The sequence below is a fragment of the Delphinus delphis genome, chromosome 3 (genome assembly GCF_949987515.2).
Source record: "Delphinus delphis chromosome 3, mDelDel1.2, whole genome shotgun sequence".
Lineage (NCBI taxonomy): Eukaryota > Metazoa > Chordata > Mammalia > Artiodactyla > Delphinidae > Delphinus > Delphinus delphis.
Genome location: NC_082685.1, coordinates 102,539,522 through 102,562,120, shown reverse-complemented (window position 1 = coordinate 102,562,120; position 22,599 = coordinate 102,539,522). Strand labels below are relative to the sequence as shown.

At 38.4% G+C, this 22,599-nt stretch overlaps 1 protein-coding gene across 4 annotated transcripts in view; it reads right to left on the bottom strand.

The window, feature by feature from the left end:
* MEF2C (myocyte enhancer factor 2C) overlaps positions 1–22,599 on the bottom strand; it is a 148,789-nt gene that overhangs the window by 16,976 nt on the left and 109,214 nt on the right. For all 4 annotated transcript variants that reach the window (XM_060009174.1, XM_060009173.1, XM_060009171.1 and 1 more), the window contains 2 exons: positions 16,290–16,476; positions 13,767–13,814 (listed from right to left, as the gene is read on the bottom strand). In XM_060009174.1, the coding sequence (XP_059865157.1) occupies positions 13,767–13,814; positions 16,290–16,476 (235 nt within the window). The remainder of the gene's footprint in view (positions 1–13,766; positions 13,815–16,289; positions 16,477–22,599) is intronic.

Sequence of the window (22,599 nt, the reverse complement as noted above, 5' to 3'; positions counted from 1 at the left end):
CACGAAGGCTCTGAGAAAAGCTCTTTTTTTTTTAAATTAAAAAAAACCAAACATCTTCTACAGTAAACTCTGAGAAATTCCAACAAAGCCTACCCCTTTCTGCCCACATTTTAAACAATGATTTGGGGCAGCAGTCGGGGGAAAAAAAAGCAAACATATATTATAGTTTTTCACCCAATAAATGCCTCAAAACTTAAAAAATTGATTGGAAAAGCATTCTATTTTTCCCCTTGGAATATTTCCTGTTGTTTGGAAATTATGCCATTTTAGAAGATTAGTCACATATTTTAAGGTGTTTACATATTGAAGGTAAAATATTTTGAACCACGATGACACTTCTTAGATTCATATTTTTAGAGCATAAAGTTATTTTTGAGAACAAATAAATTCTGCCTTTTACCGGTGAGTTTCTGCTGTTTTTAGCATATTGTGCCAGCTAGCATTTTGGAGCCGTATAATAACCATTTCTGTTTCCAGCCACCAAGTTGTTATTCTTTTGGCATAATATAGATTCAGGAATGTGAGGCTGTGGATCCTAAACCAGTGATATAGAAACCTATCATTTGAAAATCAGTGATGAATACATTCGTGTGGTTTACTGCTAAGAAGAGCCTGCATTTAAACTGGCTCGGAAGCCGCAGCCGCCTCCCCACTCAGGACGCTTTGGCCTTGGTTGAGGCTGCTGTCCTACCTTAAGATAAATTCGCCCAAAAGAACAGTCTCTTTCAAAGTCAGGGGTCGGGAGGTGGGAACCGCCACCCTTCAATAACCTTCTGAGATACAGATTCCACCTTCCTTCATGTTTTAAAATTACCCTCCGCCTGGGACAATTATCAATTTGGATGTGACTGCATGCAGATGTCACATTCCCCTGACCACTTAAAAGCCCCAAAATTATAAAGCATGAGTGAATGGATTTCCTGATTATAGATTATAAGAAAACGAAGAACAGACCAACTTTAGAGTTCGTTTGTTTTATCGTTTCGTTTGATTAAAAATATTGTTTCACAGAAAACAATTTAAGCATTCACGATATAATTTGCATAAAGGATAATAGAATCTACGTCTCTTGGTTACAAGTTTCTAAACACTCATACTAAAACTACTGTAAATACACAAAACTTCAAATGTGGTGTTAGGAGAAAAAATTTTTTTTCTTTCCAGTTAACTTGAAAACACTTGCTGCTTTCTCTTTTCTTTTTTTTAAAAATTGACTCCTATTTTAAGAAGTTGTAAATTCAAAGAACATATTCCTGGCTTAAGATGTTGTGAGGAGGACATTTTGCCTTGTCTCACAGAGCTCAATTGAGTATGTAGCTCTCTTTGAGCCCGAACTTCTGAAACTTTCTCTTATTGGGATGTTTAGACGTTATGAGTCTTTTCACGTCATTTTTTTTTTTTCTTTCCTGGACTTTCAATTATAAATACAAGAATATAAATCTAATAAGCACAAAACAGAAACAAGTCCTCATGGAGCAAGGTTAATTTTTTCGTTGGCACGATCTGTTTTTGGAGTCTCTCAAGTCGCCATCTTTGACTATTCATTCATTCCCGCTTCCTCTTCCAACTCCATATCCAATTAGTTTCCAAACCTTGCTAACTTTTCTTCAAAAATGTCTCCCTCCATTTCCATTGCCACCATCCTAATTTAGGCTTTTGCTGCCATTTGACTAGGTCTTTCCATAACCCCCTGTTTGGGTTCCTGGTCTCTAGTTGAAGGGTTCTTCACCAAGCCTTAAGATGGGCTGCCGGAAGACTGTGAGCTCCTTGAAGCTGTATGCAAATTTTTGTGCATATGTGTTATAATAAACCTAATGTACACTCCCAAGGTTTTCTTTAAAAATGTTTCTCAAGTGTTGCTTCTCTCATGTTCCTTTTTCAGATCATACTTAACACTAGTGGGTCAGTGCCCTGGCTTGGCTCTCCAAACTGTGCGTAGTTTGACCCACTCTGTCTATCTAACCTAATTTCCAGTGGCCACAGCCAAGCTCACCATCCTCTGAATAAGCCTGAGTCTTTGCTCTAGCAGTTCAATAACTGGCAGTGTTTGATTTCCTGTTTAATTCAAATTCATTTTTAAGGATCGGCAAAGGCCCAGTGCTTTCATGATACCTTTCAGTCAACCTCGGCCCACCTTGAACTCACTCTCCTCCAAAATCGTGCATAATTAGAGGCTAATACTACACAGAGCACAGTCTGTTAAGCGTTTCAAATGCTCACAAAACACATATGCAAATCATGCTGGAAAAATTAGAATGATTCAGGAATGGGACTAAAAGTCAAGTTACGGAGGGAATGTGGGATGAGAACGGAAAACATAATGTGTAACTTGCTAATTTCAAACATCAAGGGTCTCTCCTCTTTATGCTACTTGAGAACATTTTCTATTTTAGGTAATGATTACACACTGATGACCAAGTACACCACTGAGACAAACTGTTTATCAACCATATAATATAAAAGTCAGAAAATCATGCAAGTGCCCACCTACTAAATTTGTTAATAGAGAGTTAATTAAAGCTTCTTTTTCACCTATTGCACCTGTTAATCATTTCAAAGCACATTACCTTAGCTAACTGCAAGCAGTAGACTCAGAGTAGAAATGTTCCCTAATGAAAAAAAACTCTGAGATGCTGGATCTTTTCTTCTACACTGTCAAGTGTTTACTGCCATAGGTTGTCTCTATATCAAGATGAATTTCAATAATAATTTACTCATACAGACCTTTCTACCAAAAGACGGGCTGCATGATATCCTAGGAAAAAGAATGGTAGAAGGGTGGCAATTAAGAGTGCACAGGATTTCATTAGGCGGTTCAGAGAGAGACTTCCTGGAGAGAGGGAATTCATGACAGATCTCAGAGTCACGACTGTGTTTGAGAAGGATAAGTATTCCTATGAAGGTGAAATATAGATCATTTCAGAGGATGCAGTTTTCAGAAGTTGAAAAAGTAGGCTAGGCTAACACAAGCCTGTCAGATCATGTTAACTTTCTACTGTAGACTTTATAATAAACTTTTCCTAAACTTTATACCATAGAAAATGAACAGTCAAAGTTGTTTGTGAGTAGGAAGGGGCGTCGTTAGCTGTGTACTGGGAAAACAGCAATAGTGGCAGTGGAAAGGATACATTACAGAGTTAGACGGTTATAAGGAAGCTAGTTAGGACACATCTGCCAGGGAACACATGAGGAATGAGGTCTGAATGAGGCAGCAGAGTCGGGAAGATTTACAAGGCAGATGGGCATCGAGGACAAAGGAGGATTAAGTAGATAAATCCAGTTCCTAGTCATGAGGTCTCCATTAGAGTTCCTTCAACTATACTGAGCCTTGGTTTTCACACGCTAAGTAATGATTTCATCAGTGTGAGAGAAGCATAAAAGTCATCTGAATCAGAGACTCCCACCTACTCTCCCAAGGCAGCTGACCAACACGACCATGCAATATTAACAACAGCAAGCATTTTATATAGTACTAATTACCAATAGTATTAACAACATCAAGCATGCATCTTAAGTACCCAGAAAAGTACAGGCACCTATGCAATGTGTTTTGTTATTATACCTGGATATAAAACACCTTTAATCCTCAGAACAACCCTGTGAGGTGCTAAGAGTATCCCTGTGTTACATAAAGAGAAAACTGAAGAACAGAGAGGTCCAGTAACTTGCCCAGCATCAAACAGCTATCAGCTGGCTGAGCCATGGTTTGAACCCAGCAGTGTGTCCAGAGTCCATGCTCTGAAGCACAACACGGCCCTGCTCCTGGGAATTGGTCATACTCTGAGATTTTGAAAACCCTTCTCTGTCAAACCTCATCCTAAAATTACAGGAACACAAAGGAAGAGAGGAAACAAAGGGTGAGACCAGGGACATGAGACTCAAAGGGCCTCCTAAGTCAGCAGTGATGTGGAACATGGTCAACCTGGGCATCAAGAATAGCAATTCTGGTTCAAAAGACACTGGACTTACATAAGGGGCACAGAATGGTGATGTTCCAAACCATATTTCTAGTCTCCTTCTGGATAAATAAATATTTACAAATAGGAAATATTGGGTTTAGCTACAGTAAATGCCAGAGCAGCTATTTAACTTTCAGCGTGCTATTTTGAGTGGATGATTAAGTATGCTTTTAAAGGTAGATTTTGTAATACTTTAGTCAATAATCTTCTCCCCTGTAATAGAGGTTAAAGATGTTTACCCACCTACTGTCTATTTAAGAGACCAGCTTCATCAGAACCACTCAACATGACAGGGAAGCGCCCAGTATTTTATAGTATCCACTATTAGATATCTGGAAAATAATTTCTCATACACAGGTTATAAAAATTACTTTGTTTGGTAGTTTGTTAATGGTATCTTATTTTTGGGAATTTGGAGCAAACTGCCACAGGAAAACATTAAAGTGAACATACAGCTCAACCTCTGATGTATTGATTTTCGGGTTTTACTTCAGCAAAATGCTTTGCCCACTTAAGGTTTTTTTTTTCTTTCAACAGAACAATTTTGAAAATATTTACAGCATACAGTCTTGTTAAACTAGAGATGTTACGTATATGATAACGTTCACTACCATCAATTAATTTTACATTTGACTTTTTAAAAGTTTTAAGGTAAGTTAGTTTCCAATATCAGGACATTGTTTTGTGTCTCAAATAAACCTACGGCTTTTCATGTAATTTTATTTGTACATAGTAAAACTGCTCATACAACCCACTGCTCTACCGGAAGCAACGCACCTAAAATAGTTTTTAGTGGGAAAAAATTATGACCTTCTAGACTTCAGTCTTATATTCACTTTGCCCTGAATGCCTGAAACGCTGTTGAAAGCACTACCAACTATAAGTTATTCAGCTGTTGTAAATCACAATCAGTTTTTTGTTTTTTTGTTTTTTTTTTTTTGAGGGGAAAGGAGATCTTTTTCATGGGATGGCTCTAAGGGAAAAGGCAACCACAAAACATTTGGAGGTCAGAAATCTGGGAATGATGAAAATTTCAATATGCCTACTGCAGAATGGGGGCAAATCAGATTTCTGATTCTTATCCAGCTAAAGACTCCTGATTACAGATTCTTAAAAGTAAAATCAAGTCTCCAATCTATCGGGGGTTTCTCAGGGAAATAATATAATAACGTATAATGTTAGACTAAGAAGAAACTCCTGTGAAACCTCAGTGCCTTTTGTGGTGTATTCTTAGAAAATACCCCAAGAATACACTCGAGCCAAGACTATTCTTGGCTACACCAGTTAGAGGGCAGCAGACGTTCTAAAAAGAGACTTGTCTCTTCTGCTTGACCATGTCACCCTGATGCTGAACCATGCCTTCACGGATTTCCTACTTACCCCACTTGTCCTTGATGTTTCTTAGATGTGTTTTGTTTAGTATCTTTTGTGAAATTAAGTCTATCTGCCAACTAGAACTTTAACCATTCAGCACATACAATGGGCTTTGGATTGTGAGGCAGACGTAAAGAATTTTTACTTATTACTGAGTTGTTTTCCTAAAGATTGGAGTCTGTGTTATAAAGCAGGTTTGTGTTGGCAGACCACTTTCATTTTTCCTGAAAGTCATGTGGGTCAGGCATTATCATCCCAATTTTTGACAGATGAGGAAACTGAGGTTCCGGGAGTTCCTGAGACTTGTCAGTAAGTGGGAGAGCTCTGATCTGAATCCAAAGCACAAACTGCTTCCACTACATTATTACGAAAGCCACATGTTTCAGATTTAGAATGCATCCTTGAATTGTTCCTTCTCTTGGAATAAAGGCTTCACTTGCAAATAAGAAAGAAATCGACAATTTGATGTTTCCCATGCACAAAGGCACTCTATCGGTCTGTTCTTAGTACTGACTTACTGAAGGGATAGTTTTTCATCGTACCACAAAAATGATATGGAACCTTGCTATCTTAAAAAAAGTTCCACTTAACAATGAATGATAGATTTATGACTCACTTAATTGTTCACTTCTCGCGATTTGGGGGCTGTCTCTTTACTAAAAAATGAGGGGGTGTCTTCATTATTGACACAATTATTCATTCTTTCAGTCATTTTTATAAACAAAAATATTGAGACAGTTCAAATTAGAGAGAACATGACAGAAGAGAAAGAATAATTACTTGTGGTTTTAACATTTACACAACTGCTGCAAACACATCAGAAGATGATCATGTTCAAATGAAATGTGTTGCACTGCATCGCACTGCGCTCCCTTTCTGCCTCAGAGTTATTAATATCTCCTCTCTCCTCCCACCCTTGAGGGTAGGGGCCGCGGCAGGCATCTCTGGGAGGCCTGCTAGTGCACTACTCACACCCTGCACAGTTAATAAATATTACTGGGACTAGATTACACTAAGCTTTATTTTTTGCTTAGGAAGTCAAGAATATAGATAATTATAATACTAACAAGAGCCAACATTTATTACTCTAGGGCAGAAACTGTGCTAGGTGCTGCCTTGTATTGATGATCTCATTTAATTTTCACCACCAATCCTGCAAAATGGGAATTCACAGACTTTCCAAGGGTGATGTCATCTCTAAAGTAACTGGTATATCATGTATTTTTCTTGGTGATTTTATTATTCTGAACATCTGCCTCCAGAATATTTTCCCAAATTACTGCTTGAGCAAAAATTTTGCTCCATGATTTCATAGTTTTCTCTGAGTTGCTTAATACTAAAGGTTTCTTTTCCATGATTGTTATGTAAATTAATGTTATCATGTTTGAATATGTAAATTAACCACAGCTTTAGGTTTGCTATTATTACTATATTATAATAACCTAATTTGGCAGGGATTTTTTTCCCCTGCTCACACTACAAACACGACAAATCCGTTCTTTGCCATAACTAGAGGTTGTAAGTGGAGTCTAAGGTCAAAAAATCGTGAAAGGAGGGAACAGTGTTTAGTAAGACAGTTACTAAGTAGATATTAAGTTCAGTTAAAATAACTGAAATGGAGCAATAATAAATAAACCTAGTGAATACTTAGCACCCTATGGACACATCTATAGATGATAAATTGAAACTGTTTAGCCAGGGTTTTGGTACAATATAGTTTCCTTTAGTAGAAAGTTAACTAAAGGAATATATCTGATTTGATCTTTCAAATATGAGACTGTTTCATGACTATACACTCTTAGAATTGAAATTCAAGTGAAAGATTCTATATAAGTCTAACTAAAATTTAAGACTGGCAAAGGTTTGTCTAAAAACAGCAAATTATACTCTTGGCTGACAGCCTTGAAGCCCCAAAAAGTCCCTGGTAGGTAAAACATTGATTTCCAAGAGGGGTTTTTTTAACCACATCCCTCCGTCAGGATCTACTGTCTATTGATGTACAGTTTCATATCACTAATGATTTTGAAAAGAGCTTTTCCTTCAGTATTATCTCCAAATAAAATCTTATGGCGATGTCAAAAACAGGAAAGAGAGAAACCAACACTGTGCGAGGACAAAGAAAAATGCTAAGAGAAAAAAGACAAACGTTGAGTAAAACTAATATTTTAGGAGGAAATGTTAACTTCTTGAATTAATATTAAAAAGACCAAAGTTTTATTATCAATCACACTCTTAGGTTAAATCAATGGGATATGAGTGAAGAGACCAATTTTCACATTGCTTTGCTGAATATAACAGAAAGACAGGTGATAAAAAGGAATACAGCTTGTGAGGTCAGACATCATGGATATGCAAAAGGCTCTAAAATCTGCTGAAACCCTCTCTAGGGAAGTTATAATTTGAAATTTTGTTTTTCCCTCTGGAAATCAAACTCCTTAAGAATTAAGCCAAACCCAAAGGGTTGAAAGCAGATGGTGCCCTGACTTAGCCTGTAACATTCACCTGTCTCCTCTTTGACCTGCCTCTCCCACTTCAACGTTGACCCCTGGAGAATGGTGTCAAGATACTGCTTCACCTATCCTCTTCCAGGTCTTGTACACGGGAAGTTGACACTGATTTTCTTGGCAGTAGCTGATTATCACGTGCTGTAGATTCTCCAACTAGAGGACAGTATTTTTTTTTCCTTTTAATAAATCTAGATAACCTTGGTTTGGGTTAAAAATATCACTGTTACTTAATTGCATAGATAATAATAAAACAATGCTGTTGGATCTTTATTTATGTTTTGGGTGAACTCCCAAGGTAAAATGGCAAATGAGTTCAGAATTTTTATTCAGGACAATTTAAACTGACATAATACTTTAAAAGAATCCAACTATTAATTCAGATTTTTTTCATTGGCTGCTTAACAATTTTTTTAAAAGTAATATAAAATTATATTTTGATACTAACAAAAAAGTTTTCTTATTTGAGAGTAACTAAATGGTATCAATCTCCTTTTCTTGAATATTGCATTCTGAATTTGTGTTTTGTTAGAAAACAAAAATATAAACTTGTTAAAGCCAATACTTTTAAACCGAATTTTTAACCGCTTCACTGATAGTTTAAATTATTGAGCAAGAATTGCAGAAGTCTGTTTGGTTGATAAGAAAGTCAGCCAAGAAATTTTTGATAAGTATTCTCAAAAACAAATACTTGCAAAGCAATAGTACTAGTATAGAATAATTAAACATTGTATGACCTTTTCCTCTTCTCATTTAGTTCTATTTTATAATATGCTAAATTTTTCCTTTCCAATGCTAAATGAATTACAAAAAACTCATGTTAGGAAAGTTTTGGGATTATATGATCATAAAACACTGCATGTAAATGGACTTTAAAGACTTTTGTGTCTTATCGTTCATGTGAGTACTAAGTTCAGAGGCTCAAAGTTATGACCCAAAGTCTTAACTGGATGGAGTCTTTTTGGAGTCTGGAAGCCAGGTCTCCTTACTCAGCCACCGCTCAGTGGTTTGTCCACGGCAGTACACTGCCACCACCAAGTCTCCATGTATTTAGCTGATATAAATTAAGCATTCCAGAAGTGACAGTGCTTGACAACCAAATGCATAAAATAGTAAACAATAAACATCAAAATAAGGAAACAGCTGTTAGTTTCTTTTTATATAAAATTATATCTAATTTACAATAAATGCCACTTAAAATTATTAATCAATATACATAAATATCCTTCGCCTTATTGTCAAGTAGCTACGTAGACTGTAGAATTCTCCTAAATGTTCAAAGAGGTTCCTAAAGGGTTTTTTTTGCTCCCCTACCTCCCTTTTTTGGTCTCAATCAGGAAACAGTATATCTCAGAGCATACTGGTACTTTTGACTCAATAAAAAAGCAACTATGTTATCCAAGTGAAAACAAAGGGTACCAAGAGGGAAGTGAATAATCCAACACAAGGCATGGCTGTGCTAACGATTATTTCTATTAAATCTAACAAAAATTCAGTTGAACCTGATCTTAAAATCATCTGTAACCACTAAGATTAGCATGTTAAAAGCTTTAATGTACGGAGATATGACAAAATGTAATTTTAAAAGCAGTGACTTTTCATTTTGTCTCTTGAAAGGAAAGGATTAAATAGCGGATGAATAACTGTCAACTGAAACCTACAAGTGTCACTATTACTAATGTATTATAATGACTTGCTGTATGTTTCCCTTACATCAAGAGCACAACCCCATCCTGTTTCTTCTTTCTCGCCACTTGCCTTCATCTCTGAAGTGACTTCAACTTAAGCAATAAGAGGGTCACTATTTTAAGAGGGAATTTGTGACGGTCTGAGGTACCAACCTCCATTTCATTTACTGCTGTATATCAGCTCTTTAGGTTTTCCATTAAGTAAGTTAAAGTTAGTAAAACTTCATTGGTCAATAGTGCTCAGCCATTTAATTAAATAATTAATGCACTATTCGTTATACACAGTATCAGAAGAATACATTATTTTTGTGAATTACAGATCAAGGGTGTATCTTTTTGTATTTAAAATTACATTATTTCTTTGAAGTGTTCTTTCTTTTTTTTCACATAAACAGTATTACAAATTTATGTCTAGAAGATCAACTTTTCCTTTATTCAGCTAACAAAAATTTACTGAATGTCTGCCATGTCCTCTCACTTATTTCTTGAGCTGGGAATACAAACTGAATAGGACACAGTTTGCCCCTAGAGGGATGAATGTCCAGGAGAGAGATGTGTGCCTAGATATTGCAATTACAATGCAAGGAAATAAATAACGTAGGCACAGGCTGCCAAGAGAGAATCAAGGAGAGGTGCATAATTCCTTTTGGAAGAGTGAGGAAAGGATTTCCTGAATGGTTGAACTGAATTCTGAGGGATGACAAACGGTGCTCAGCAGCATGAAGCAGGAGAGCTCTAGGAATGCATACACAAAGGCAAGAAGCCTTGACACTGTTTGGAAAGTGGCAGCACAATGCAGTTAAGAGCATGGACTCTGGAGACAGACTGCCTGGGTTCCACCTCGGGCCATTACTTAACCTCTCTGTGCGTCAGTTCCCCCAACTATAGAAAGGGCATTCATATGAATACATACATTAAAGGTATACTTTAATGCAAAAAGATGAGTTAATTTTTGTAAGTCACATAGTAAGAGCAATTTAAATGTTTGCCATTATTAGAGTTGGAGTGCAGGGTTTTTGATGGCAGTGGAAGAAGGTAAGAAGGTTGAAGACTGGAGAGTAGGGATGGGCCAGAGATAAGAGGCTCATGGTTAATTCTGAAAGAGCTGGGAAACCATGGCTGGATTTTGAGTATCTGAAGGATGACCTACAATTAGTTTAAGGTTTTGATAAAGACTAATGAGTCACGAGGAGACTGGAGTGGGATGCAGTGTGAAGCTGGGAGATGAATTAGGGATCTCTGGAAATAGTTCTGGAGTGTTGCTATAACCCTGAACCAGGGCAGTGGGATAGTAATGGAGAGAAAGGATTAGCTTTAGGAAATACCTTCGAGGCAAAGTTGGTAAGATTTGATGACTCACTGGATGGTGGCATGAGGGAGAGGTACAGTGCAGGGAGTGGATGGGAAAGATGCTATATTTTATGATTGAGCTGAGAGCTCTTTGGTCTCTTGGTATTTATAAGAAAACAATAAATGCCAAATTTATTTCCTTCCGAGGACTTCCCTGGTGGCACAGTGGTTAAGAATCTGCCTGCCAATGCAGGGGACATGGGTTCGATCCCTGGTCCGGGAAGATCCCACATGCCACGGAGCAACTAAGCCTGTGCACCACAACTACGGAGCCTGCACTCTAGAGTCCAAGAGCCACAACTACTGAGCCCTCGTGCCACAACTACTGAAGCCCACGCACCTAGAGCCCGTGCTCTGCAACAAGAGAAGCCACTGCAGTGAGAAGCACGTACAATGCAATGGAGAGAAGCCCCCGCTCGCTGAAACTAGAGAAAGCCTGTGTACAGCAACGAAGACCCAACACAGCCAAAAATAAATAAAATAAATTTATTAAAAAAATGTATTTCCTTCCCTCATGAGACTATACCCTTTTTACAAGCTGAGATGACTAGATTTTGAAAAAAAATTACAGGCGAAAAAGTATTTAACTTAATTGCAGAGTCTTGCCACTTGACCTCAGAGTTTCTAACTTTATCTGAGACTTTGAATTTCAATGACAACATTCAAAATTTGGAAGATATCTTCTGGCCATTTTGCTTTAATTTTCTTTTCTGAAAATGTAGAGACATTCTGGCTGGACTTCTTTCCCTCAGTATTATGTGATTGTCTGACATCAGCACCGATATATTCATCTCTGACACATGATACTGGCTGGCATGAGAAAGAAGGGGCAGACGGCTGAGTCTGTGAGCAGGACATAGCAGCTAAGCCCAAGACTCAGTGGCATGTGCAACAGGTGTTCTGTGGAACCAGGGTTAGAAAGGGCTTCTTCCTCTATTTTTAAAAAGTGGGGAAGTAACTCTTTCATAACTATACAGAAACTGTGACAATTATATGCTCATGGCTACAAGATACAATTATCAAACTACAAGGTTTATTATCATCAAGTTGGAGCAACTGAGTGCTTCTTTTATTCCCTTCCATTTTTGAAGTAGAAGATTCTTGTGCTACAGCAGAGGTCCTGAAGCAGGGGGATGAATTTGCTAAGCCTTTAAGATTTTTTTTTTAGTTCAGTGACGCTATAGGCTATATGTGGCTAACTTGTATGCTTACAAGATTGAGTGTCTTCTTTGTCCCCGGAGGGCCATGTACCTTAGTGGACTGTCAGGGAATTGACAATGACAGCATAATTGAACAACAACACTTATTTTCAACATAGAATTCTAAAGCATTCTAGCTATTAAGCAGTAACAAGAGGCCACGTTCATCAAAGATGAGTGACCCATCCCCTCAACCCCATGCGTTTTTGTTTTCTTTTTACTACTTCTAATAACTTTCATCACCACTACTGGCTGTTCCCACATGAGCAAGCAAACTGATGCATCGAGATACTGGATAAAATACCATAACATCGAAGCCATTTTTCTTATTTATCTTTTTCTTGGTCTTTGAGACAATCCAGTTTTCAGCCCCCATCACGCTCTCTAGCCAGTGTTTGACAGAGACTTGAATCCAAGCTACAATGGTCTAGCTTTGATCTGGTCCTGTAACTTTCGGGCTATAAACCATACAGTATTTTTTGAGGGAAAAAAAATGAGCACTTTGCTTCAATGTCCAGCAAAATAGTATATTCAGTCTACTCATTAATTTGAATCTACCTAATTTTTTTTTTTTTTTTGCGGTACGCGGGCCTCTCACTGTTGTGGCCTCTCCCGTTGCGGAGCACAGGCTCCGGACGCGCAGGCTCAGCGGCCATGGCTCACGGGCCCAGCCGCTCCGCGGCATGTGGGATCTTCCCAGACCGGGGCACGAACCCGTGTCCCCTGCATCGGCAGGCGGATTCTCAACCACTGCGCCACCAGGGAAGCCCTATATGCCAATTTGTTAATCTTCTTTCTTATAATTAGCAGGCTATTATAGTCGAACCCGGCAAAATATTTTAATTAGGCTGTCCATAGATACTTCAATAAACTTGAATTTTTTTTACATTTCAAACATAACCTTATGTTATCATGCCTGCCTCCTACTATTTTAAATGTAGAGCATGTTCCCGCTGCAGGAATTACCATGGTTACTTGTTGTGCCAATAGTGAACTGCAGTTAGCATCAGAAAGTATTGTCCTGTCTTACCGCTGTGTTGAAAATGTCATCAATATCTCAATAATCACAATTATATGAATTAATATGGAACCCTGGAGAAGTGTGACCAGGAGACAATTGGCCATAATGGAAGAAGTTCTTAAGAGCTGAACTATATTTAAGGGGCTTTTTCGCGGGGTCCACTGTGTTCATATTCTCTAAGAACTCATTTTAATGCCAAATATGGTTTTATTTTATTAACAGTATTGTGGAAGGGTTATAATTTCACTCCTTCCTTTTCTTTATGTATTCTCCTTTTGAAGTGTAAAGAAGTTTGGTACTTTGTGTAGAAAGTGATTCACATTTAACGTGAAATGATTAACAAAGAACACGATCGGCAAGGCTTGTTAAAGGTACTTTTGTGGCTACAGATGGTACCTAGGATTAAATTGATTGGATCAGAACCCCCAATTCTGATTATGTTGACTAGCTGAAGTTTTATTAAGGAAAGGTCTAGTTAATAAATAGTCTTCTGAGTTACTATCCAACCACTCCTGCTTCATAAAAGTGCTTTAGAAATTCTTGGGGCCATTTTCCCATGCCTCTCACTGATCTCTCAACTTGACTTTGTTCAAAAGACTTCCTTCTGCAAATCACCAAGTAAAGGAACCCTAAACAATGAAACGTACTCTAGTACTGAAGTCTCCACTCACCTGCACTGGTGCCTGCACCGGATGTGAGGTCTCCACCCATCAGACCACCTATGGATGAAAGAGGAAGATCAAAAGGAGAAAGGCTAAAAGGCCCACAGAGCAACACACTTTACCTTTAGCAACCTTAGCATTTGGTCCTCACCCAAGAGTCCTAAATTTGTCAAGTACTACCTAGGTCAGATGGCTGATATTCGTTTCACTGTGACATGCTGTGGTCAAACATTAAAAATACAATCACTGACTGACATTTTGCAGAATCTTTCTTTCTAAGAAAGATTACATTTAAAAAGCTAGCCTTTAGGACTTCCTGGTGGCGCAGTGGTTAAGAATCTGCCTGCCAATGCAGGGGACACGGGTTCGAGCCCTGGTCCAGGAAGATCCCACATGCTGCGGAGCAACTAAGCCCGCGCGCCACAACTACTGAGCCTGTGCTCTGGAGCCCGCGAGCCACAACTACTGAGCCCACGTATCACAACTACTGAAACCTGTGCGCCTAGAGCCCGTGCTCCACAGCAAGAGAAGCCACCGCAATGAGAAGCCCGTGCACCTCAACGAGGAGAAGCCCCCGCTCACCGCAACTAGAGAGAGCCCACACACAGCAACGAAGACCCAACACAGCCAAAAATAAATTTAAAAAAATAAATGAATAAATTAAAAAAAAATCTAGTCTTTGAATGGTCTCTAAATTTTTATCATATTTCCAAGTCTAGTTTTCCCTAAGGTGATATTTTCTAGAGAGTGAAGGAAAAGAGTAAGGTTTACTCTATGCTCAAATAACCATATATTTGATGTTTAATTCTTTGTAAGTGTATTTTATACAATTAATTCTGTGCAATGCTAATTGTCTAGAACTTTGGTCATTTCACGAATCTTCTAACAGTGAATGATCTCATTTACTATCCGGATTTTACTTACTAACACAATAAAACAGGTTTTACTGACTACAAATTTAGAAACATATGTTTATTCACTGTTAGCTTAAGAAAGTAGGTTAAAATTTGGCAGTGTATGTTTATGAGAGTTGGGATGTTTCAAAAAGATACTGAATATAATAATTATTTTTACTTTTTAAGGAACAAAATTTAGCCAAAAGAACAGAATATCAGCTAGATTATTCTCTAATTGCTATAATTATTATTTGGTTCTGGGTTTGGAATTAGAAGAAACTGTTCATTACATTTTAGGAAAATGTTTATTATTTCCAATCAAATAAATATTTTGGAAATAAATGGATTTTTAAAAACAAATGAGCATGAGTTCATCAAATAGAAGATTCAATAGCATTTGAGTATGATCTGAAAGGAATACATATGGTTATTGAAAACGCTTATGAAAAATTTCAGCATATTCAGAAGTAGAAAGAATAGCATAAGTTGTTTATACACATCTCTCAGATTCAAGATTTATCGTTTTTTTTAATGTGGCTGATTTTGACTCTATTCTCCACATGAAGTTTCTGTACTAAAAAAGTAACACATGTTTAATTCTAATTAGAAGGCAGATAGTCAAATATTCTAAAGGAAAAATTCTGTGAATAAATCGTTTTTAATAAAAAGTGTGTCTAAGACATTAAAACTTTCCTATTAAGTGCTTTTAAAGAAATAAAATGTAAATATATAATGATTTGCTGTATGTGATTCAGAAATACAATGACTTTTTGGTGCTTATTTTAGAAATATGAAGGAATTGTTTAGTTATATTCAACTCACATTTATTTAGTTCTTATGGTGAGTCTGACAAATCAAGAGGACATTCTTCCCTTCAAGGTTCTGTAAGTTCAGTGGGGAAATGGACACATACTCAATACAGTACATCATATTGTGTATCGTTTGATCTGAGTACTAAAAATGGTCGAACTTTTCCTGAGCGATGATTTTTCTCTGGGACACTATGAATTGTATAACGGTAAGCATCTCCTAGAAGTGCAGACACACATTTGTGGCAGGTGTATACGTCCTTGTGATGTGCTCTTAACTACTGACTTAGTTTTGTTTTTAATTCACTGTTCTTATAAATTATGCTATCCTATCACATTTCTTTCTCTGCCTTAAATCCTTTTGTGCTATGTTACTGTATAAATAAATAAATATCGACCAAAATAATAAATAACTGAGATAAATGCTATCAGAGGACACAGGGGAAGGTTTCACAGAAGAGGTGATATCTGGCTAGGAGGAAGAGGGAAAAGGGCATTTTAGGCAGGAGAAGAGGAAAAGCAAAAGCATGGAGACAGGATATTTGATGTTCTGTTTGAGAAAGTATGTGGTTAAAATATAGCCAAATGAGGAGATTGGTGACAGATAGGCTCAACGGATAAACTGCAGATTATGAAACATTCTGAAAGATATCCTGAGTTAGGTTTTATCATGTGGAAGACCTAGCTGGGGATGGTTATTAAGCAATGAAGGGACATAAGACATGGAAAACTGGAAAACGCGACATCTTGTAGGTAAGATAGCCTTTTTTTGCCAAGGGTGGCTCCTTCCAATGGTTTGTTACCATTGCGTTCTTATGAGAACATACCTGTGTTACCCGCACTCGGTGGTCGATGTGTTACACCAGGAGACATACTATTCCTCTGCAGAGAAGGGTGGGCCAGTGGCAAAAGGTTGGGGTTCCCCAGTGAGCTGACGGGGTTGCTGTATACCAAACTGTTGTGGCTGGACACTGGGATGGAGACTGGCATCTCAAAGTTGGGAGGTGGAACAGCCTGTAGGAGCAGGAAAAAAACCCACGGGTAAATGAAATGAACAGAAACAGAGCCCTCCAAGTACAGACAGCTTTTACTTTTCTAAGAAAAATTTCAAATTCCAAACTGCTTGGTGTCTAGAAGACCATTAAGAAGAGGTCTCAGGATGTGCGGATCCTAAATTGATTTCTTTAATGTGCTTAGAATGCCTTCTTTGCAACTATTAGAAAACGTTTCACTTTTGTTTCAAACAAAGCCCCATTTCATTAGACTCCGTTGTCTTTGAATTCCGGTCTATTAAGTAGTGATTGTTCATCTGTGATATCTGAATCTGGTGCCAGAAATGACTGCAAGATCAAAGGTATATGATTGTGAAGACTTCACAGAGAAAAAGGATTAAAATGCAAACTGGAGCCTTTGGTTTATTTGCTTATTGAAGCATATTTATGCAGAAGTTTAATGATATAAAATCATCTCCAGGCGTGTGAATAGCACATATACTTTAATTATTATTTTTAAAAGTCTGTCTTTTGAAAGTTAACTCTAAAGATAATAGACATTTTACGATATAGGATTCAACAGAGCATGTATCATTCAATAATTCATATTTTAACCTGATAGTTCAGAATGTATGTTACACTTCACATTTTGGGATATACTGACACCGACAAATGGCAAGACCTATATCTTCAATGAGAGAGCTGCAAGCATTTAGTGAACCGAGGCTTTGTGGATGTCTAGTTAGAGTAATTCAAGTCCCAATCATTGATTTTTTGGTATTATTTTGGCAATTTAATCCAAACATGCTTATTTTTCTGCTTGCATTAGCTAGATAATCATAGTTGTAATTCCCTCCCTCTTTTTCTTCGTTTGTAACATTATAAATGAAAATACTGTTTCCATATATTGCCAGAGGACTCATGAAGTCAGAGCATACAGCATTCTTAATATAAAATGGACATATGTATGTGTATGTGTGTGAATCTAACATGTATACTAGGGTTTATATAGAACATTCCCTCAGGGAGTCTCTAATGAGCCACTGTAAAAATTTAAATACATAAGTGCATATGGCTCAAAGTTTTCTTTTTTTACTATTTTTTTCTGTAATCCTAACATCAAGTTTTGTTTTGTTTTTCCTGGTTCATTGGCTGGCCTGCATCATACGTTGTGCTCTGCAATAGTTCTTTGTTTATCCTGGTGATAATTACAATACTGTCCTCTTTCTATGCTTCTGCTCCCTTTTTCTTTATTTTTCCTATTTGTCTTTTCTTCCCTGATCTGGACATGGCGATACTGACAAGAACAAACGTGTCATAACTCTTTTCTTTTACATGTCTTTGATTCTTCATTTTTTAGAGGGAAATAAAAATGTTCAAGTGTTATGTTAACATAGTCATTTTTTTTATTAGGCTTTATCTGTTGTAAACAGGGTAACAAAAACAATTTTGGATAAACACCATGATATAATCGAACATGAATGTTTGATAAGACATCAAAGAATGAATATATCCAATTCCCAGAGTCTTTAAACAACAAAAAATATTAGTGTATGCTGTAAAATAAATGTCTATACAGTCAATAAAATATTGCATTCCTTTATTAAAAGGCCCAGTAAGAATTACTCTAGGGCTTCCCTGGTGGCTCAGTGGTTGAGAGCCCGCCTGCCGATGCAGGGGACACGGGTTCGTGCCCCAGTCCGGGAAGATCCCACATGCCGCGGAGCAGCTGGGCCCGTGAGCCATGGCCGCTGAGCCTGCGCGTCCAGAGCCTGTGCTCCGCAACGGGAAAGGCCACATAGTGAGAGGCCCGCGTACCGCAAAAAAAAAAAAAAAAAAAAAAAAAAAGAATTACTCTAGCACACCTAAGAAAACGAAGTAGCCTTCTAGGTTTTCACCATTTGCCCCTCCACCCTCTTCACTGCTCTGGGTCCAGAAGGCTGATGCTCCAGACTGTATCCACCAGATTCCCCTGGCCCTCTGGCTTTGGCTGGGCCAGTGGAGGCACCGTCAGAAGTACAGAGAGTAGGAGGAGAGAGGTCAGGGTTGTCTTGTACTGTAGCATCCCTCTTGCTGGGCCACAGGATGGCAGAGGCTGCATTCCCCTAGTGAAGGTCACGCCCCTTTTGGGGCCTCTCTCCTATAGACAAAGATCTAACTGTGCTCCGGTAACTTCTTCCTCTTCTTGCACCTTCAGATCTAGATGTGGTAATAGCTTCTAGGTTGTAAGCCCTAATGTACTTCACTATTTCTCGAGTTTCCCTGATCTCTACCCATCTGTAAATAGTCCCTTTATTAAACTCTCTTCAATTACCCTTTTGAATTTGCCACCTGTTTCGCACTGGAGCCATAATAGGAACTCTCCAGATCTAGAATAGTGGTGCTCTATACAGGTGAACTATCTCCTTAGGGAGCATTTTGGAAATCTGTGGGTGTCACAATGATTGGGGGGCATGGCTGGTATTTTCCTGGTGGGTAGGTATGCTGTCTATTCTATTACACGTGGGACAGTTCTACACAACAAAGAATTGTCTCTTACCCCATCCAACTTTCCAATGTCCCACTGGACATTCATGTGGGTGAAAAAACTATTTAATAATGATCTGAGTCAGAACTAACTTTGTTCTGCAGACACAAGGTATTTTTAGTACACCGAAATGCAGATTTTATTAAACACTGAAATTCCCAGAAATGCAGTTACTGTGTGTGGTGAGGGAATGTTTCACTCTGTTTGTCGTGGGACTTTATTAAAAATTATTCACTACTTTGGAAAATCATGTCATCCATGACAATGCTGCTCTTGTGACTTTTGTTGTAAATACAGTACACTGCTTTCTCTTAACTCACTCCATTAAAAAATTTTCCTCACCACTTCACTGAAAATGCTCATGTCATAGTCGTGAATAACCTTCAGGTTGCTAATTCCAATGGTAACTTCTCAGTCCTCAACTGGGACACAGATGGTCACTCCTTGATAAACTTCCACCCTTTCCATGGCCCTGAACTTTCCCTCCTATCTTTTTTTTTTTTTTTATTTTTGCGGTACGCGGGCCTCTCACTGCTGCGGCCTCTCCCGTTGCAGAGCACAGGCTCCGGACGCTCAGGCTCAGCGGCTGTGGCTCACGGGCCCAGCCGCTCCGCGGCATGTGGGATCCTCCCAGACCGGGGCACGAACCTGTGTCCCCTGCAGCGGCAGGTGGACCCTCAACCACTGCGCCACCAGGGAAGGCCTCGCTCTATCTTGATAGCTGCTCCTTCTCAGTCTTCGCTGCCGGTTCTTCCTCTTCTCCCTGCTCTCTGAATGTAAGAGTACCACAGCCCTTTTTCTATCTCTAGCTCAGATCTCTCTCCTGACTCCAGCCTTGCATATCCAGCTATACCCTCAATATTTCTACGTAAATGTCTGATAGACATCTCAAAACTAGCTCCAATGTAACTCTCCCCATCTCCAGCTGATGACAGCTCAATGCTTTTGTTTGCACACAATAAAATCCTTGGAGTCATCCCAGAATCTTCTCTTTCTCCCACTCCCCACATCCAGTCTACCAGGAAATCCTACTGGCTTAAATTCCATATAGTCTCCAACCACCTCTCACCTTCTAATGGCTGGTTGTAGCACCATCATCTCTTGCCTTAATCACTGCAGTCACTTCCTAATGGTCACCCGCTTCTATCCTTGCCCTCCCTTCTATTTTCAACTTTGCAAACAGATCCCTTAAAAGCATAAGTCAGATGATGGCACTTCTCTATTCTAAACCCTGCGAGAGCTCCCATCTTAGTTGGAGTAAAGCCCAACTTCTTCCAATGTTCCACAAGGCCCTATAAATTCCAGTTTTTGCCAGGCTCCATTACTGATTTCCTATCATCCTCTTCCTCCCTGCCTGCCTCATTCCTGTCTCATTTCTCTGGCTAACTCCCATCACTTCCTTCCTTCAAAATCTGGTCTTTTCCATAAAGAACAGACTTGTGGTTGCTGCGGGGTGGGGTGGGGGGTGGGGGCTGGGGGGCGGTGGGGCTGTGGGGAGTGGAGGGAGTGGTGGGAGGGAAGGATTGGGAGTTTGGGATTAGCAGATGCAAACTATTACATATAGGATGTTTAAACAACGTGGTCCTACTGGATAACATAGGGGACTATACTCAATATCCTGTGATGAACCATAATGGAAAAGAATATGAAAAAGAATATAGGTATAACTGAATCACTTTGTTGTACAGCAGAGATTAATACAACATTGTAAATCAACTATACTTGAATAAATTTTAAAAACATCTGTTCTTTACAAGGAAGCCCACCCTGACTACTCTACTTAATCCTGCCCCTGCTCCCCGCATCTCCTGATCTCTTTCCCTCTCTCTTCTTTCCCTCTTTTTACAAGATCAGTTAAGGTGTTGGCCAAATAATGTTCCCTTTCATCAAGGTGCTAAAGGTCTTTTGCTATGAAGTAGTACATACCCTAGTCTACTTCTTTTTATATTAATTGAATATTTTTATTCAAAGAAGAATGTTTAGGAAGATACTATATTAACATAAAAAAGTACAAACTTACAACTTACTGTATATTATTTTCTGAGCAGACACTATACTATAATTCACATACATGATAAGACTCAACCATTTCAACATCCCTTCACTATAAATATAATCCTTCCTTTTTAAATTGGTGAGATTAAGTAAGTGGCCCAAGGTCATCTAACTGGTGACTGAGCCTATTGGTTTTGCTACTAAATCACCATGCAACACAGTATATGTTTTTGGATAGAAATAAAATATTTCAGTCAGAAATTATACTGTGAGGTGAGTATGGGCTGCATATTAGTAGCTTATTATTTATGAACCACAAACATAATGAATTAATTGGATTCTCACGGAACGTGGCTGAATGTCCACGGTGGGGTACATGCTTATGCCCACTGATGCCAGGGTGTGACGGAGGGCTTGGGGAAAAATACACCCTAAAGACTCCTATCATTCATATTTACTCAGATTTGGTATTTTAAAGCTTTCTTTTGGTTACAAATGTTTTAATCCATATTCACTATTACTACTTATAAATGTTTACCTGGGAACCTAAGGATCTGCTGTAAAACTACTTCTCCCCTGAATATTCTACAGAATATCGATTGTGTCTCAGTAGAGAGCAAAGCCAATACCTCCCTCCTCCCCCATGCTATGTCCACATCCAAAATAAACAGGATGATTCATAATCATTTAATAAATTCTGAACCAGTCTACTAACCAATTTAGTGAAAGCCTCCCTACTCCTTTCTTCCTCTGACCATCATCCCCAAGAGTTACTCAGTTTCCAGAATTCTGGACTGTAAACAATTTGATGAGAGTTATTATAAAACTCTCTTGTGATTGGCTAAACAGAAGTCAGATATAATTCTGATATCAGAGCATACTTCAAAAATTCACAATTCATAAAATACGGTAACATCTGTTGCATTCTATCTTTTGCTTTGTTTCCTTATCTGTATCAGGAACTGGCTAAATAATTTAAAAATCAAATTATAAGCTTAAATACGACCATAGTAAGGTGTTTCAGGGAATGAGGAAGAACATCAGCCTTTGTATCAGAAATCTCAGCTGCAGTCCAGGTGGTGTAATAAAAAGCAACTTAAGCAGGCAAGTCATTTACTCTCCCTCGAACTTATGTGGGACCTGAAGTGGCTGCATCCATAAAAGAGACCAACCAGCTCTAGATGCTTTAGGAAATGCCAAGGCTATAATAATGTACCCATGCCTATTAGAAATTGGCATTTTTCTTTTTCTTCTTGACTTTTCAAAATTAAGGAACTTAAAAGCACCTAAATTTTTAAAATTTTTGTCTAAAAAGTGAAAGCCAAAAAGTCATTAAAAACTCCAAACTTGCAAAGATTTCAGGGCCGGGCTTCAAATTTTAGAACCCTCAAGATAGGAAGGAAGAAGGAATTTGGGGTGATTAAAATGCTATAGGTAGGACTGGCTGTATAATTTGCAGGGCTCAGGGCAAAATGAAAATGTGGGGCGCTTGTTAAAAAATTACTAAGAATTTCAAGATGGTGACAGCAGAGGATTTAACCAAGTGTGGCCCTAGGATAGCAGGGTCCTGCGTAACTGCACAGGTCACACACCCATGACGCTGGCACTGGCTTTTTCATACAG